General features: G+C 46.0%; 1 protein-coding gene across 2 annotated transcripts in view; it reads left to right on the top strand.

Moving 5' to 3' along the window:
* LOC107265272 (mothers against decapentaplegic homolog 6) overlaps positions 1-17,461 on the top strand; it is a 40,718-nt gene that overhangs the window by 3,812 nt on the left and 19,445 nt on the right. The window contains exons 2-5 of one of the 2 annotated variants that reach the window (XM_025082603.1): positions 4,562-4,603; positions 5,431-5,731; positions 7,172-8,061; positions 12,610-12,660. In XM_025082603.1, coding sequence (XP_024938371.1) covers positions 7,347-8,061; positions 12,610-12,660 — 766 coding nt within the window. In that variant the 5' untranslated portion in view covers positions 4,562-4,603; positions 5,431-5,731; positions 7,172-7,346. Of the gene's footprint in view, positions 1-4,561; positions 4,604-5,123; positions 5,283-5,430; positions 8,062-12,609; positions 12,661-17,461 lie in introns of those variants that run through there. The other variant, XM_015734558.2, reaches the window with a different exon arrangement.

Below are 17,461 nucleotides of genomic sequence, written 5' to 3'. Positions count from 1 at the left end.
GACGCTCTCTGCCCGTCAGCTACACGACCGGAGAAGGTCGCGTAACAAACATCATTTCTACGAGGATCGAAACTCCGGTGCGACGTTGCGCGTATCTGTTCCTGGAATCAATTGTCAAGCATCACCAAGTCGCGCCTCCAAGTCATCAGTCGAGCGTTGCGGAGTCATTCTCGCTCGTATTACATCAGAGTAAAATCTTTCGGGAAGACACGGATGTGAGCACACGATCGGGATCCAAGGAAATTCCGCCAAATGGCTACCAGGGGATGTTTCAATACCATAAGACACCCCTTAACTACGGGAAATGACTATAAGTCCAAGTAGAAAATCGTGGTTGGAAGTTGGGCGAAAGTGCGATGACAATAACGAAGCGCTTCTGTAGATATATAGATATAGATGAACAAGAGTCTTTGTCTATAGGAAATGCTGCCGAGTATTGCTGAGAGAATTTGCGAGTTTGGCACCCGGGTCTTTGGGGAGTTAGGGTGGGATTGGGTTGAATACAGGGAGTTTGGCAGTTTGGGTAGGGTGCTTGTTAAAAATATTTGCGCGACCAGTCGGAGACTTCCCTACGTCTGTGCGGGTATTTGTAGGGGGCCAACAGGAGGGATGTTTCTGGCCTCCCCCCTGCTTTAGCATGGCTGCCCGAGGTTTTCGTCTGCACTTGGGTTTGCCGCCGCCACTACTACCGACGCCAGTAGCGACGCCGTCGTCGTCGTCGTGCCGACGTCGTCGACGACGACGACGACGTCGTGGTGCCATCTCACACTGATGCAGCCACTGTGGCGCTGTGATGTGGTGTGGCAACACACCGGAGCATAGATACAATAAATGGCGTCAAGATCCGCGTCGCCACGACCTGGCGCGCCGGTTGTCGCCGCGATTCGCGCCGCGGCCACCCTTACAAATAGGGGCGCGCGCTCCCACGCGGCCAGTACCCGAGCCGACATCGGGTTCTTTGCGATTCTTTCTACTCTCGTACGATTCTGAAAACCTTTCATTCCACCGAGTCTCATGCTTGGATCTAGTCGTTACCGTGTATCTAAAACGTTATTCTCACCACTTTGGAAAATCTTAGGTATATTGTTATAAACTCTTTTTCATGAGTTTTATTTTGTTTTAACGTATGTTATTCGCTTGGTCTATTGTCAATTGTTTACTGTAGTGTTAAATATGTTTCATAGGGGGACTGTGCTAGGTCGACATGGTGAAAGTGTTGGTGTACTGTCAGAATAATTGTTTGTTGTGAATTGTCAATGAAAATCATAGTGAGAAAAAGTCTGTATCACAGGTGAATAATTGCAGCAATACTGTGCGTTTCACACTTTTAACATTACTTAATTTAGATGTCTGGCGCTTGACAGTTTTGACAAAGGATTATGGTGACAGTGCAATAGTGTATCCATATAGTCCTGTTAAGATCATATGCTTTTTTATGGGAGAAGCGTATAACAATACCAGCACTGTTCTCTCTACATTTGCAAATTCATATAATTTTTATCTGATCACTAAATAGTCACGTTATACAGTCTATTTAACATACTTCAATTGTACATGGTATAAATAATCGTATTTACTCATATCCATCGCAACACGTTAAACGTTCTGTTTTACACATCGTACCGCTAGTCACGAAGTAACTCAAGTATTTGCCAATGTTTAAAGCAATCATGATTCGGCAATGTGTATTTAAGTCGCCAAAACGACTGGTTATAATTGAAGCACCAAAGTTCCTTTAAAAATATGCCTAAAGGCTCTTAAGCTTTTCTTTCCAATTTCCCATTATCCTATTTTCCACGTCCGTCACTCCCCTCGTGGCGACTCTTCGAACTACATATTTGAACCAGTGCGCAGCGCATGCGCATCAGACGAGCCAATGAAACAAGTTTTCGCCGAGTATTCGCAACAAGTAGATCTCAAAGGGGTCCTTTGACCGTGAAAGTTTTAACGACAAAAAGCGTTAAAGGGTGCTGAGAAAAGTTTTAATCTCGTCGTAAGAGGCCACGTTGAAGCCACGGTAATCTTCCGTCTATAAATAATAGTCACAGTTATTCAGTATGTCACTTTGAGAAAAGACATTTACGCAATATCCATAGGTATAACAGAGGAAAAATGCATCGAAGGAATAGCTGAGCATCAGTCAAAGTCGATAGGGGAATTTCCATTAAAATATTGACTTCTTGTCTAGCAGCAGACAGGGATGACAGGATCCACATGTAAGATAAAGTACACAAGTATCTACGACACATACTGAACATCCTGATATGCGAGTTTGCATTTTTTTAGGTAAAGAAATAGCCTCTCGTTCAGCGATATAAGCTTGGTTATTCCCAGTCAAGAAAGGTTAGTTTGCTGTTTGTTTTGCGTGCGGACCTACATAGGTACATATATAGATAGCTAAGTAAAATAGAGAATGACAGAGAGAGAGAGAGAGAAACTCCAGGAGGCACCGTGGAAATGTTTTCATTGGTGTAGCGCGTACCGGCGTCCCAACGAGGAAGGTAGTGGCGGTTACAGTATATGTAGAGAAGCAGAAGAGGAGAGGCTGAAGGAGAGGAGAGGAAGGAAACTTCGAGAGAGGGGAGCTGGCGCCTACATCAGCGGATCGAGTGGCGCCAGCGCCAGGACCGGCCCGCGACCGCCGATATCACACAGGAAGTTACGAGCCGCACCTGTCCCATCATCCTATCCCTACCTCGTCCTGGCCACGCCACTACTTCCAGGGCCGTCTTCTACATTACGTGGTGCAGGTGCGCCTTGGACAATTTTAAACGTTGCTACCCAGGATCCACTACTTCCGGTTTCCCACAGCTTGCCATTTACAATTAGTATACACCTCTGGGCTATTTTATTAGTGGAACGAAAGACCCTCGTGTTGTTTACGAAACTTTTTCATCCTGTACGGGTACGTCTAATAGGTCGATTGACTCGTGTGACTTGGCTTACGTCCCTTTGCGAACCATTGCTGTTCTCTTGGTGCGTGTATTGAGCGCCAGGAAGGATCGTTAGAGCGTCGACGATCTCGGCGAGATGTCCCAAGAATGGCGCCAACCGCTACGGAATGGTTGCGGGAATGCGAGTAATTCTCGTGTTTGGAAATAGAATGAAATAAAAGCAGCGAATGAATGAAGCGTGGCGATCGCGGGTTTAGAGTCGACCGTTGCATCGGGATATGTTTGTATTCTTCTTGGTGTGTATATATATATATATATATATATATATATGTGCGTAGATACCGAGTCGACTGATGTTATAGACTTTAGGAGTCATTTAATAACCAAATAATACAGAATTGATATATTGGGATGATATTACTTTATGAAGATTTGCAATATTGTTGTAAATATATATTTCATGGGTTTACTTTTACCTCGTTAAGGACTGTGATGGATTTCGGTTATAAACAAGGAACCTTGATGGGATATTAATTGGGATATAGAATTGTGGTAGGGAACGTGGATGTGGACGGCCCTGAATACTTTACCGACCTTACCGGCAGGACAGACTGAAGTGCTGTGCAAAAGAGAGAGTGAGAGATGTCGAGTGTGATTAAGCGAGAGTGAGAGAGATGGAGAGGAGAGACTCCTTGCTTCGGAGGCCAGACGGCTGATTACTGACTGGCCAGCGCGATCTTCCTCAGCGCCAGACGCCAGACATACATACATATCTAAATAGCTTCCTAAATTCTATGTCATTTGAGAGTGAAATACAAAATGAAATAACGTGTCTAGACGACGTGCGGAGAGGGATACGAATGGATCCGAAGAGTTTGTCTGTTGTCCGACATGCGATGAATTAGATTTACCAGGGAGAAAAAAAATACTGTAAAAGTGTGCTTTACGCGAGTTCCGTCATTCTTAATAATGATTTTAGGTTTAACCTATGTCCTTATAACGCGATCTCTTTTTTTTATTACTTTATTTTATTTGGAACTTTTTTTTATTTAACAAGCGTATTTAGTAAATAATAAGAACGAATTTATACGATGAAATTGACATGAAGTTTGATAAAAATTATTCAAACACAATTTCAAGGCATTCCAGCTAGGATAGAATTTTATATTTTTGGAACGAGATGCGATTTAGGTCACGGGCTTACGTTCTTCCCTGCTTTTCGAAATTTCTTAAGAGCTGATTGTCGATGAGTGTTGCGTTCAGGGTTTTACGTGTGAGAAGTATTTTTCGTGTGGATTTACGTAGTTTGAGAATTTCTTTTTCGGGGGGATTTTTAATTATAAAATCGTCCGCGAACGACACGACGTACAGCGCCTCAGTTGCCAAATCTTGTTTGGGTATTAACAAAACGAGATTTCTAAATTTAGAAATTTTATGATCCACGATCCTGTCGCATATTCTTTTAGCAAAGTCGCTAATTCCTGTCCTATCTACATAACGACTTTCCGAGAGAGAAAGAAGGAAGCCGGTTGCGTTTGGAATAAAAACGAAAAAGAAAAACGTATTTCCTTCGATTATTTTATGTTTTCTTAGTCAAAAATAATCTTTTCTGAAACATCCCAAGCAACGACAATAATATAATAAAAAGTGAAAACTTTCTGTTGCAGGTTTGGCAATGCCACAGGTGCGCCGTGTTCACGGCTAACCGTGTAAGTATTATATATACATCCAACCCAGCAATAACGGCGCTTCCCTTTGACTCGCCGCTCGGTCTTTGTCATTTAAAAGTGGACGTGGGTGTTTATGAGTTATCGTGACTGAAATTCGCTTTGGAATGTTGACCCCTAGCGGGGCAGAGGCGCTGGCGTTGTCACTGAACGCTGGCTCCACAGAGAGGCGCTGGCGTCTGTCTGCTCGACCGGCCGGCCGGCCGGCGACCGCCCCCAACTTTAGACGAGTCCACCTTGCATTAACCCTTCATACGTTACGTTCGCTTTGAATTCGTATGATGAAAGATATCATAAAGTCCCTAACCATCCAGAAAATTTGAGAAGACAACCCTAATGTCTTGTTAGAATGGTACGAGAAAGCATTCCGTTCTCCAAATCGAAATTGAGTTGGAACTCTCAATGTATATATGTAAAATGCGCAAGCGCATAGTAAACCAGTTCGCTATCTCGCGAGAAACGTAAAGCAGAGGCTATAGCATCGATCGATAGATCTTTCCAGTAATACTCGTCACGCTAGTAACAAGTGTAAATTAATAAGAAGGCAATTGAATCGATTCTATACGTACGCGCTAGATAATCCCTAAAGGAGGCGATGCGTAATCAAGAGATAATCCAGGAATCATGTACTGATTAATAAAAAGAAGCAATACATTGAAAAGTACGTGCAGTAGGTAAAGTCAGTAAGTTCAGTGCGTATGGAACACAGAGGAGCGGGGCTACCTGCGAGAGCAGTGGAAGGAAGCGCCTCTAGCGGCGAGCTAAGGAACGATCGCGGCCATGTTTAACAATCTCCCTTGTGTGTTTAGTATGCTGCGGTCGGTGTATCGGCGCGCCGAGACGAGACGGACGGGACGAGACGAGACGAGACGAGAGGCGGTGGAGGTCGTGGTGCCGACGGAGGAGGCAAGTATGTGTTCATGACGGAGACCTCGTGCGTACTGGCCGAGTCGAGCTGAGCCACGAGCGGAGCCGTGGCTGAAACCGCAATCGTCCTGGTTGGCCCCATAACTCGGTATTCGTGGTGCGCGGCTGCCGCGGTCGACAATGTCGCGCGACTGATCCGCGCCAGTCGTTCAACACCAGAGAGATAGTGAGGACGGAATAGAGGTAAATAAAACTAGTGTGTGCACATGTGAGATAAAAGCCGCGGTCAACTAATACGAGGAGTTTACAATAGTTTTATATTGATATAGTGAGCCGACGGAGAAGAGACGTCTTTTACTCGAGGAGAGGATACCGTGCGTGCCCTCGGACTCTTCTTTAGTTCTTCGGTACCTACCTTGCTCTCTTGCTCTCTCTGGCACGCGCCTTACATTTCAAGAATGTGACAGTGCGTTCAAAGCATAGCGTGTTCATCCTCGCGCGCGGATACACACTGCGCGTATGGTGTTAGGTTATGTATGTCTGGTGTATTTAAAAAATGTTCATTGGTGCCCGTAAACCGATAAAGAGTGATCGGTATAATATTGGCGTGAAGGTGGTGTTATGTGGTGCCGGTGCGGTGGCGGCGAACAGAGCGAAGGAGCTGCAGCAACGCACTTCCATGTACGCCGTCCTTTTGGCATGCGTGCGAGCACGGGAGATCTTTGACCAAAAATCATCTATCCTCTACAATAACATTGCTCGTGCATGTTTTATATTCATACCGCGTGAAGTTGCATCTCTTTTCTTTTAACGGGAAGGAATTTAAATATTCATAAAGACAGAGAAGAAAAGAAAGAGAGGGAAGAAACAGTTTTACCCTTGAGAGAACAAGATCGCGCTCTCTCTTATCGCTACTTTTTTCTCACTTCCTTTTTACTTGAATTTTCATATTTAACGTTGTCGAATTAATCGCTGGTGTGATATACCCTTCTATGTAGACCAGAGCGCTCAATGTAAATGTAAATGAAGGTTCAAGGTGGCGAAGTGATCCATTCGTACGTGAGTGTAAATCTTGTGGTTTCGCGTGTATAAAGCATAGGACACATAAGTTGGTTAATCGTGAAAGATTTGAAATCTTATTCAAGAGATATCTACAAATTCCGACAGGATAAAAACTTCAGTGTAAGTCGTGAAACCTCAGGCATATTATAGGCGCCGTGAATGACCTGGAGACGTTGCTCATACAGCAAAGTGACCCGCCGCTTCTAAAGCCATAATAACACATTGAAATATCAAAGGTTCTCCAAAGTTTCCATTGAACAATCGGTGCACTGGCTGAAGGTACATCCCGAGTATCAGTCTCAGAACGGAGAAGTATAAGAATCGGAAAAAAGTTGAACGGGACGTCGCCGTGTGTTACGTTTCGAGTGGCGTGCAGTACGTCCACCTCGCTCCTCGCGTATAGCTGCACTATTTTCAGACTGGGTACAGCGGAAAGAGCGCGATTATAGCCGTTCCTCGAAATTGCAGGAGGAAAGAGACAGTGAACGAGGGAGAGTGACACATGATAAAAAGATAGAAAAGCCAGTGGATTAGCTCTTGAATAGTCGGTTGTGTTTTTCATTGTTGTTACACGTATATACCGTTTATATCTGATTGGTAGCTCACGTTCCTCTGTCCCAGGTCGAGACTTTTTCAATAGCGATAAGAAGAAGAAGAAGAAGAAGGTATACCCATTGTGGGCTCTACATCGTGGCACGAACTCACGAGTAGCGTTGGTGCCGAGTGTGCATAATATTCTTCGCGGCTACGTTGAACAGTACTGGCCCCCAAATGCACAACCGGGAAATCCTGTTTCATGTTCATGTTCTGGAGCAAACGGACGGTGCTCACTAGACGTCTTCTAAAGGCCAAGGTTCGCGGGGAGCATGAAACCGAGTGTGAAACTCAAGAGGATCATTTTTTCGTTGCGAACGGTAACAGTACGAGCCAAGTGCGAGCACGGGCATCCTCCTCCTCGTCCACCTCCTGCACGAGGGTTCATCACCAGGCTTACCAGGGTAGAGACAATGCCGAGGATCCCGATCGTCTACTGAGGTGCAAGGAGCTGCTCAAGTCTCTGAAGGAGAATCAGCTGGAGATGCTGCTCGCCGCCGTTGAGAGTTACGGGGCCGATCTAAGCTCGTGCGTCCTGGTGCCGAGGAGGCACGTGCTCATACCCGAGGACGAGGAACAGTACTATTATCAGGAGCAACACCACCAAGAGCAGACACATTGGCCACCCTCGCCGCCAATATCCCCAACCTCACCAACTCGGCGAACCCAGCAGCAGCAGCGTCTCTCGCCGACGGAGGAGCGCAATCCGGCGAAACCAGTTCGAGACCGATGTCGAGGTCCCCGAACTTTGGATTCGTCGCCTCTTCTCGATCCGCACCTGCTCTCCTGCCAGATCTGGCGGTGGCCGGACCTCGCCCACTCTTCCGAGCTTAAGAGACTTCCCGTCTGTCATTCCGCTAAAGATCCTGTATACATATGCTGCAATCCCTATCACTGGAGTCGGCTCTGCAAACCTGGTAAGTTTCAATGTTTTTTTCATCGACTTCTCTCGTTGCTCCTCCTTCTCTCTACCCGCCCCCCCCCTCTCTCTCTCTCTTTCTCATTCACTTATTCACTCTCTCTTCCCTCTCCCCCATATCTCTCTTTCTCCTCAGTCTTCGTTATCGTCTACTTGGCAGTGCTCCTCTCTCCGCTCTCCGACTCTGGGTCCTCTCCTCCTCATGGCACTCCTCGTCGTGTCCCGCCTTCACTTCTCCAGCGAGACCGACTCCCCGCTACTCTTTTACTGCTCCAGCTGTTTTCGCGAACAGCGACTCACTTGTTTGGTAAAGCCTCCGTGCACGTATACGTATACTCGGGCGGCTTGGTTCGACGGATCGTGCCACGATACGAGTCCATCCAGATCGAATTGCAAGGTGTAGGAGCGACCGTGTATACACACGCTAATGAATATTACTATGGAGAGAGGATCGGTTAACGTGATATCATCGCGCCCGAGAAAGTATCCTAAGATATTCTAGTAAACATTCACACGTCTTTTACACAGGACTGAAGAGGGAGGCACTTGGAACGGTATTTCAAGTAGTCTAGATCTGCTCCGAAGTACCAAGCACGCATTGAACCGGCGAATGATTCATCTGTATATTCATACTTAATACAGGAAGATTCTTCCTGCCCGCTAGGTGTGCTTTCAAACCCTAAACGGATTGCGCATTCGCAAATGCCAAGGTTCTAAGACGCATCTGCATTATTTACCTAACGAAGTAACCGGCCGTTATTTAACTTGGTTATTGTGACAGGGTAAACGGCCACAATAATTGTCACCTGCTCTGTCCACTAACGAGCCTAAGGACTCGGGTCAACAGGGGTCGGCAATTTATTGTCTATCGACCACCGAAAGTATTACCAGCCCGTCTACCGGTCTGTGCAAATACACCGGCAGCCACGGGTGAACCCAGACGAACCTTAAGGATCGAAAGAAACCAGGTCTACTCGTTTGTAGTATTCAGGCAGTGGAAAACCTCGGACCTCCTTTGCCATCACGGTAGCCGGCTGGCTAGCTCATGCCTGTGTTATTAGGATTGGACTGGTTTGATTTATTAACGATATCCTTCATGTTAATATATATATATATATATATATATATATATATATATATATCTGAAAGACCGGTAACATTGCTCGCATCGGTCTGTCTTATATGTGTATTTTAAAATCATGCCTCTGCCCAGGGCAACGTTTATTTTCTTTTCTCAACCTATTGTCTCACTGGTTTTTTAATACGTCGCGCCACGTCATTGTCAATAGGATTTTGAAATCCGCGCGTTTTCCGCCGTCGAGGCACACTAAATATTTGGGAGCCACCTATAAATATCGTGCGCAGACATCGATCCGTTCCTTAGCGATTATGCTTTTCGTATCTTCGTACGGGAACGAAGCGTGCGCTTAGAATTTTCCGGAAACAAACGAATCGGCAGTCCACGTCGATCGGCGATGTTTTTATTAGTCGACGATTAATCAGACTCGATTCGAGGTCTCTTTCGGGTTCGATGCCACTGTTCTGTCTATTAGTAATGCCAATAGACCTCCGTGTGAAGGTAGCTTAAAGGTATTCGAGGATCGCTTCAACCATTCCACGCTCATACCAGGTCGTAAACTCTTGTCTCGACAATACCTATCGGCTTACTCATATCGCTCAAGATATTCCTGGAGTCTAGTTTCGCCCCAGGTAGCCGCTAGACTTTTGAAAGTATTCTATGCCGAGCAGCAACACCTGCTGGAATCTGACCTGGGGCCTGGCAGTCTCGGCCTGGATTTCCTTCAGTTCCGAAATATTCGCATACCACGAAGAAACAAAAAAGTTTAGATGAATATAGATATACGTGCGTATACACTGCGAGTTATAACGATACCCACGCTATCCTACGTGGCGCGCAATGTCGGCAATTGTAAAAATTCATCCGCCCACGCGATAATCGCTCTTGGCAGCTCTACAGTCAGCTTCTTTGTGGATCTGATTAAGGAAACTTGTAAAAATTCGTAGTACAGCCTTCGCTCCTGACGTTAGCCAATTTTCGTTAGTCAAATAGATTTTTTTCCTTTTCTCTCCCTCCTTTAGTCCCATGTATTACAACAATTCGCTCGTCCACGTGTCTACCGTTCGTACGAGCTATGCTAAGCTTAAAAATAAAAGGACGCGTTACTCGAGTAGGTAAGGATCTCGGTAAGAAAGTTCGGGACTATATGGAACATAGAGAAAAAGTGTCTCGCAACCCAAGCGTAAAGATACGAGGTCGGACCCTTAGACGTAGCGTCCGCGAGGCGCCAGCATGCTTTTACGTAACGGCCCAGCAATCGTTTAAGCCGTCGGCGGGACTGTGTTCACCGACGTTCCCGTGTACTACCTCCCCTCCGCTCCCCGTACAAAGCGACCGGAAGGTAACCGGGCAACTAGACAGACGAGGACGTTCATGCGAGACGATATACATACGAGTCGAGCAGGTGACGACTTTACGTATGAAATAGAAGCGTCGCGACGTTAAAGCACTTAATTAATGTCCTCGTGATGGGAATACGCTTTAACATTCTTAAGCGTACACGCGTATTCTGCAAATTGTCATTCTAATGCCAGGTTACGGTGTATACTTATATATGCTGTGTATATATATATATATATATATAGTACGAGAAAGCCAAAGAACATAACCTAATCTACTATGTCCACTAGACACATATATACATAAGGGATATAGGCAGGAGCCAAGCAAGCGGCACTTACCAATAGCCGCACAATCAAAGTTATGGCCAGAAGGAAATGAATCTAAAAATAAAGCGTATATTGGGCGAGTCGGGTGCCGGCGAGCAGAGTGAAGCAAGAACGATGGGCCAGGAGGTGGTGGACCAGACGGTGAAGCGACGTGGTTCGGGGGGATATACTCTTGGCCATTCGGCGAGTAGGGAGAGAGAGAGAGAGAGAGAGAGAGAGAGAGAGCATGCTGCCGACACGGTAGAGGATAGCCGGGGCAGAGAGGGATTCTCGGGTCTCGGATGCTCGCCCGGCAGGAACGGCAGGAGAGGCAGGAGAGGCAGGAGAGGCAGGAGAGGTGGTACCCGGCGCCGCTGCGTGTCATTGCTGGCGCCAGCTAATTGTCGAGGCCAGCCGGCATAAGCCGAGCTGACCAAACCGAACGAACCGTGCATGCACTCGGGCAAGCAACCGTGGCAGCCGTTCCGTAGAGCCAGGCACGATACGGCCATTGCCGTATACCTTAACTCTTAGCCATTCATACACTCGGTCACTCTCGACACTCAGCCTGGGAAACGTGTGTTATCCTCACCCGTAACCTTTGGCGAACGGTGAGCTACCAAGGGAGACAGAGAGAGAGAGAGAGAGAGAGAGAGAGAGAGAAGGTATACCTCCCTTCTTCGATGCTTTACGAACTTTTATGCGCTTCGCTAAACCGGAACGAACGAATGCCCGACACGCACTTTGTACTTATTTCTTTCACCTTGATCTCTATTTGACAGATTAACGTATACGCATTGTTTTACTGGGAAGGTTACGAGTACAGTAATAACCTAAGCGGGCTTAGTGCGAATTGTTGGTATAACGAGATAACACTTGGCTCCACGTTCGCTGAGTTTAGAGATTTTAAGCAGACGATTGAAAAGGGTATCGATGGGTATCGAGAGAAAGTTATCTTCCTGGTGACGGAATACGTAACGCGATGGCTCATACTGATATAATTATTTTTGGGTATCGTTTGTTATCTGTACCTTACGAGGCTATCGGTTTATCTTGGATAAGAAGGGGAGGTATCGCGGCATAGATTTGCATCTTCGGGATGGTACTTCCTCTTGTTAACAGTGTATCTGTATTGTGTTCTACGGAGTAAGTTGATGCATGGCTTTTTTTTAACTGCAGACTCGTATATCGAGAGAATTTTTGGAAAAAGTGTACACAAGTATATGGGGGAGGCTAAGTCTGTACGTTGATTTCGAGGTTGGGTTCTCGATAAGGGATCGAGTACGAATGATCGTTTTCCCGTTTTCCGGTGGAATTCTTGGACGCCTGTCGCAAGGGCGTCGAAAGGCTCGATCTTGGGAGAGCTTCCCACCGGCGTCGCCAGGGGGACACTTTTCTTTTAACTCGTCCTATATTCCTCCGTCGTAATTGCGACAGCGGCATTACGTTACCTTGACGTTTTCAATATTCGCGCGCGCGCGCCGCTCTTAACCGGCAGCCATTCAGGGACCGATACGTAAAAGGACGAAAAACGACATACCGGTTTCACCCGGGAGCCAATAATAGAACCTCCGTTTTTGGTCCTGGAGTCTCTCCTACTATACCTAATGGTCGTCGGGTCTCCGCGTCACTCGTTACCCACATTCACGATACTTATTGTCCATTTCTATTTTTACACGAACGATATATTTTCACGTGATCGATTTATCCTATGACGTCTAGACTTCGAGTTTTTTTTTTTTTTCGTTTCTCATCGACCCAATAACTAATTGCATGTTTTCTTTATTAAATCGTTGAAAAACATTGATTTCTGTTTCAGAGTCGCCGCCACCCCCGTACTGCCTTATAGCCGACAGGCTCAGACCCGAAGGTGAGTTTTGATTAATTAAACCTTAAATAAATATCGTTGATCGTCATTAATTATGCATACGTAAGAAAAAAAAAAAAAAAAAAAAAAAAAAAAAAAAAGAGTTAAAACGAAGTAGATAAGAGATACGAAGAACGAGAAATTGAACGGTCAACTCGCTCGATTTCTCCATAATCAAAAATTCTGTATCCTTCTTTCGCGAAGGACATCGCGCAAACTCGATTTGCTGCTTTTGGCGGATTGAGTCCAACGATCATAATCGTCGCCGAGTCCTCGACGAGACGTTCTCGCGCACGTGAGAACGAGCCGTTGCGTTTTGTAAGGCGATACCGTTTCTAAGAACTATAGCTTGGTTTTCATGAGTATCGCCATTTCAGCGGTCGAGCTACGTACAAACATGGTGCTACGAGAGATCTTTTACTATTTATTCCGTGTATCTCTCTCTCTCTCTCTCTCTCTCTCTCTCTCTCTCTCTCTCTCTCTCTCGCACTCCATTGCTATCCAATTATTTTTCAACAACACTACCAACCCTCGTGCATCCTTCTCTCGCCCTCCTATATCCGCTATCGTACCGTCCTTCTCCTCGTCGTTACGACGCCAGTCCTTTCGATAGAGTACGAAACGAACCCGGTGGGCTCCTTCCGTAATTCGTCAATCTCCCTTATCGCGACCACTGACTCATCATGACCCTCGTCGCGTCTTGGACGATAACGATTAGTAATGGCAATTGCTGATTTCTCATTAAACCTCGAGAGAACGATATGTCCCTCTGGCGCGGCATGTTCTTCTTCACTGTATATATACAATTATACATATATATATTACAACGAGGTGCACGGCTAGCCCACGCTATAATTAATTTATCCACAGGCCGCCAGGCAGCGCTAGAGAGCTACAAATTAAAAAAAAAAATTATGAGGTCTGATCGGGATTCGAACCCGGTACTCTCGGACTACCAAGTCGGGCACTTACCATTGTGCCACCGAACCCACTGTCCGACCTGATAAGTTTTGTTTATTTGATGTTTGATCATTCCCAGGTGGTATCCCCTCTAGATCTGTAACGCCAGGTTACAATATATATACATTACTCCTACTGACCCATGGAGTGTATCATGATGATTATTCGATTTTCACTCTTTCATGTCAGACGGCATCTTTAATTGTCATTTAATTTTGACTCCGTTGGTATGGCTTTTTTTTTCTTTTCGTCTCCACGCTCCAGTATCAAATTCTAAACCGGTGCCTTTGCCCTGAACATAGGAGGAGATTGGTACGGTCTGTTAGTAGTATGCTTCCATTCTCTTGAAAATACTTAAGGCGCGTTCTCATCGTGTAATTACGGGGACCTCCTGTCGTCCGGTACCTTGGTGTAATGGCGATCGGTGTTTACGGGAAAGAGCGATACTGAAATGTCTCGAGAGAGACAGAGAGGTAGACTGGCCCATGGACGTTCAAGTGAGCCCCGGATAAATCAGTCTGGCTAGTACGTACGCGAGATGTGTGCCAACTTAATATGACGAAATAATAAATGCCCGCAGCTAGGAGCGTGTGCTCGCTGTGCTTATACTTATGATATACGCAGCCGACTACAGGAATACCATTACGCGTAGTGGTGAGGTCAATATCTTTTGTCGATAGAGTGGGGCGACGCATTCGAGTCTGACAATTCAGGGCGTTTCAATTTTTATCCACGTTCGAAGGGGCATTGAAATTGTCGCTTGCGATGCGAAACAATTAAACAAAATCGAGAGATAAGAGTGTCATCGAGAGGAACGAGGGACCACCGACGGTCTCAATGTGCAGTTACGTTGACAATAGCGGTATAAGGTTAAAATCGTTAATATAAAAGGCCACTGATCGCTGTCTCCAATGGCAACGGGTACGGAACTTCCAACTGGGGCATTCGGCGTCGATCAAAAGTCGACGCGCGTCAATCCCACTATGGAGTCGTCACGAGGCGTTATTAAACGACCCAAAGGCGAACAAGGCTCTGACATTTGCCGGCGTCAATCAATTCCGCGTAAAGTAGCGCTCATTGGCGGCCATGATTTACAAGCGGATACATCGCGCGGCGTAACCAGCGTAAATAAGCAAACGTCGTGAAGTCGGCGCCTCTCGCTATGGCGTTTTCGATGGTCAGTGACTTCAGAGCGACGCTTCGCGAAACACCCAATGGCAATGACGCAAATCGGTTCTTATCGCTGGGTGTATAACACAGCGTCTAACTTGGATCTGCGATCTTGTTTCAGTCGTTAAAATTTTCGGCTAGATAATAACGTCTCGGTTGTGCGCATTATCGACCGAGATACCTTTTTCTCGTGGATATTCAAGTCTCGACACGCACAAGGATACGTGCTGTACGTTAGGTTATGTTTTACCTTAGTGCCAGATAAAAGCTCGCATACCGAACGTATTTCGCTGATATAAAATGACATACCGAACGGGCTTTAACCGCGCGTATATACATACTTAAGCAGTGTTATGGCTTTGCCCACGTACGTATACGCATGTGGCTTTAGCGCCGCAAGTAACGCCGAGCTTACGTTAAGAGACTAGAGAGTGTGCCTACCAGTGCTACAGTACGTGTTGTTGTGGTGGGCGCCTGTCGCTTGCCGCCAGCCTTTATGCTTGCCTACTCGCTCTGCCGTCCTTGATATATCCCTCTCCTGTTTTCTCGACGGCTCGCCGCTTCTCCTTCTGTAACTTATACCACTAAGGAGAGCGAGGGACGGAGGACCGTGAGAGAGGGAGAGAGAGGGAGGGAGAGAGAGAAACGGTGATACTCCAGCACGCACTCCTCGGTCTGTCTAACCTCACCTCCTCTCCGTCTTACCCACGTCAACGGTGCCGCTCTGTCACACGCTATCTCTCTTAGGACTTTCCTTCTCTCTTTCTCGATCGGCTCCCTCTGCGAGTCCATGCTAGGCGGGAGTGGCTCTCTCGCATTCCAAGCCTCCTTCGCCATTACGTTACCACTAAAAATCAACGGTTTCCGGATTAGGAAAACTCTTGTCTCACGGAATTGTTTTTGCTCTTGGACGCCCTTAGCATCTGCCATGCCTTCCACGCGGAGTCCTTGATTGATTCGTACGAAATATTCACGCTCCATGTTTTAATACCAGAGAGCAATCCCAAGCAGACGGGGCCTTGCATATGGTGGAGACTACGTTGTTACTTGGGTGGTATCGACGATATTAGCCTGAAATCATTATCACCGATCGGATTCTCCCTCTAGGAATAAGTCTCGAAATATCTTCTGTTCTTGTCAGTAGGTATATACACGCGTATATACGCGTCGAGCCGTAATTCTCTAGGTACTGCGGGAGCCTTCGCTCCCGGGAACCCTGGACTTGGCATTCTCGGCAAGGAGCGCGCACACGAGTGACCTCGTAATAAACGGGCGGCCCTACGAATGGCATCGGGCAAGCGAGGAAACTCGCGTTGCTCGCGCCAATCGATTCTTAGAGCGTAAAGGAGGTTAGCGGACGATTCCATCGCGTTCACGTAGAACTACGATATCGGTATTACATGTACACTCCGCGTCTATTACACTTGGAGAATATGGCTTTTTAGATTTTAATACTTGTCGGGACTTATGGGTAATGGTGATACGACGGTAGCGCCACTGTCGGTCTTTTCGGCAATCCATTGAACTAATACTTTTAGTACGGGCTTGTATACATATTATATCTATGTAAACACGCCCGGTCAGCCGTTCATTCATCGATCTCATCGTGTTTGGGCCCGATCGGTAACCAAAAGATTAAAAAGATGTGATCATCACGAATAGACCTCATCACCTATGACCCTGGTTACTATACTTGCTTACTGGTTTGTTTGGTCACTTGGTAATATATTCCGTATGGATGGTTGGGCCTCGACGGTCCCAGCGCGGTCCAACGGCTCGGACGCCCTGGTCGGGGCCTCAATAACAGGAAATGCTTCTCCCGCAGGAATGGTCCAGGAAGATGGGGGCAAAGGGGGTACCTTTGGAATTTCGAAAAGAATGCGACCGCCTCTCGTTCGACCACTCTCTGACATCATCCTCTCTTTTAGTTAATGAATCTCGCCGTAGTCTAGAAGTGATTAGTTGGCCGATCCTTAGGAATTCATCCATCGAGGACACCCTTCACAATCCACCATAGTGTATACACGTATATAGAGTGTCGCTCTTCCTGTGGCATAGTACCTGCTTATATACACAGATACGCATACGTACACACTAGTTCCTCTTATTCTTCAGAATCCGTGAAGGACTTCTAGTTCACCCTCCTGCAGCATCTCAGACTCTCTGGGACCCACGAGACTATTTTTACTGTTCTACCTTGTCCTCGGACAATATCTCTCCCTCTCGGCACGACGATTATTTTCGATGATTCAGTCATTCTCCTTTGTCGTCGCGCAATACCCAATAGCGTCTTTTCGCTCATTCCGTCCATCCGATACATGCATTATTAATTCGTCAATTGTCATTGGAGATTATACGTTCGATCTTAAAAAAAAAAAAAAAAAAAAAAAAAAAATTTTTTTCCCCCGGAAAATTATTAAATTAAATGTATCCCTAAAAAAAAAAAAAAAAAAAAAAAAAAATCCACCGGTGGTAATCGAAGCTCAATAGTGACTTAATCGTATCTATACAGTCATCTTGTGTCATTGAAAAATTTCTCACGATCCCTTGCGAGGTCGTCGTCTTTGTCTTATTTTTTTTTTTCATACATCTCTTTACTTTTGTACAGTTCGATGCTGCGGAGGTGTGTACGCACCTTAAAGTTTTTTTTTTTTTTTTTTTTTTTTTTTTTTTT

The sequence above is a fragment of the Cephus cinctus genome, unplaced genomic scaffold (genome assembly GCF_000341935.2).
Source record: "Cephus cinctus unplaced genomic scaffold, Ccin1 Ccin1_scaffold0215, whole genome shotgun sequence".
Lineage (NCBI taxonomy): Eukaryota > Metazoa > Arthropoda > Insecta > Hymenoptera > Cephidae > Cephus > Cephus cinctus.
This window is presented reverse-complemented; position numbering and strand designations above follow the sequence as displayed.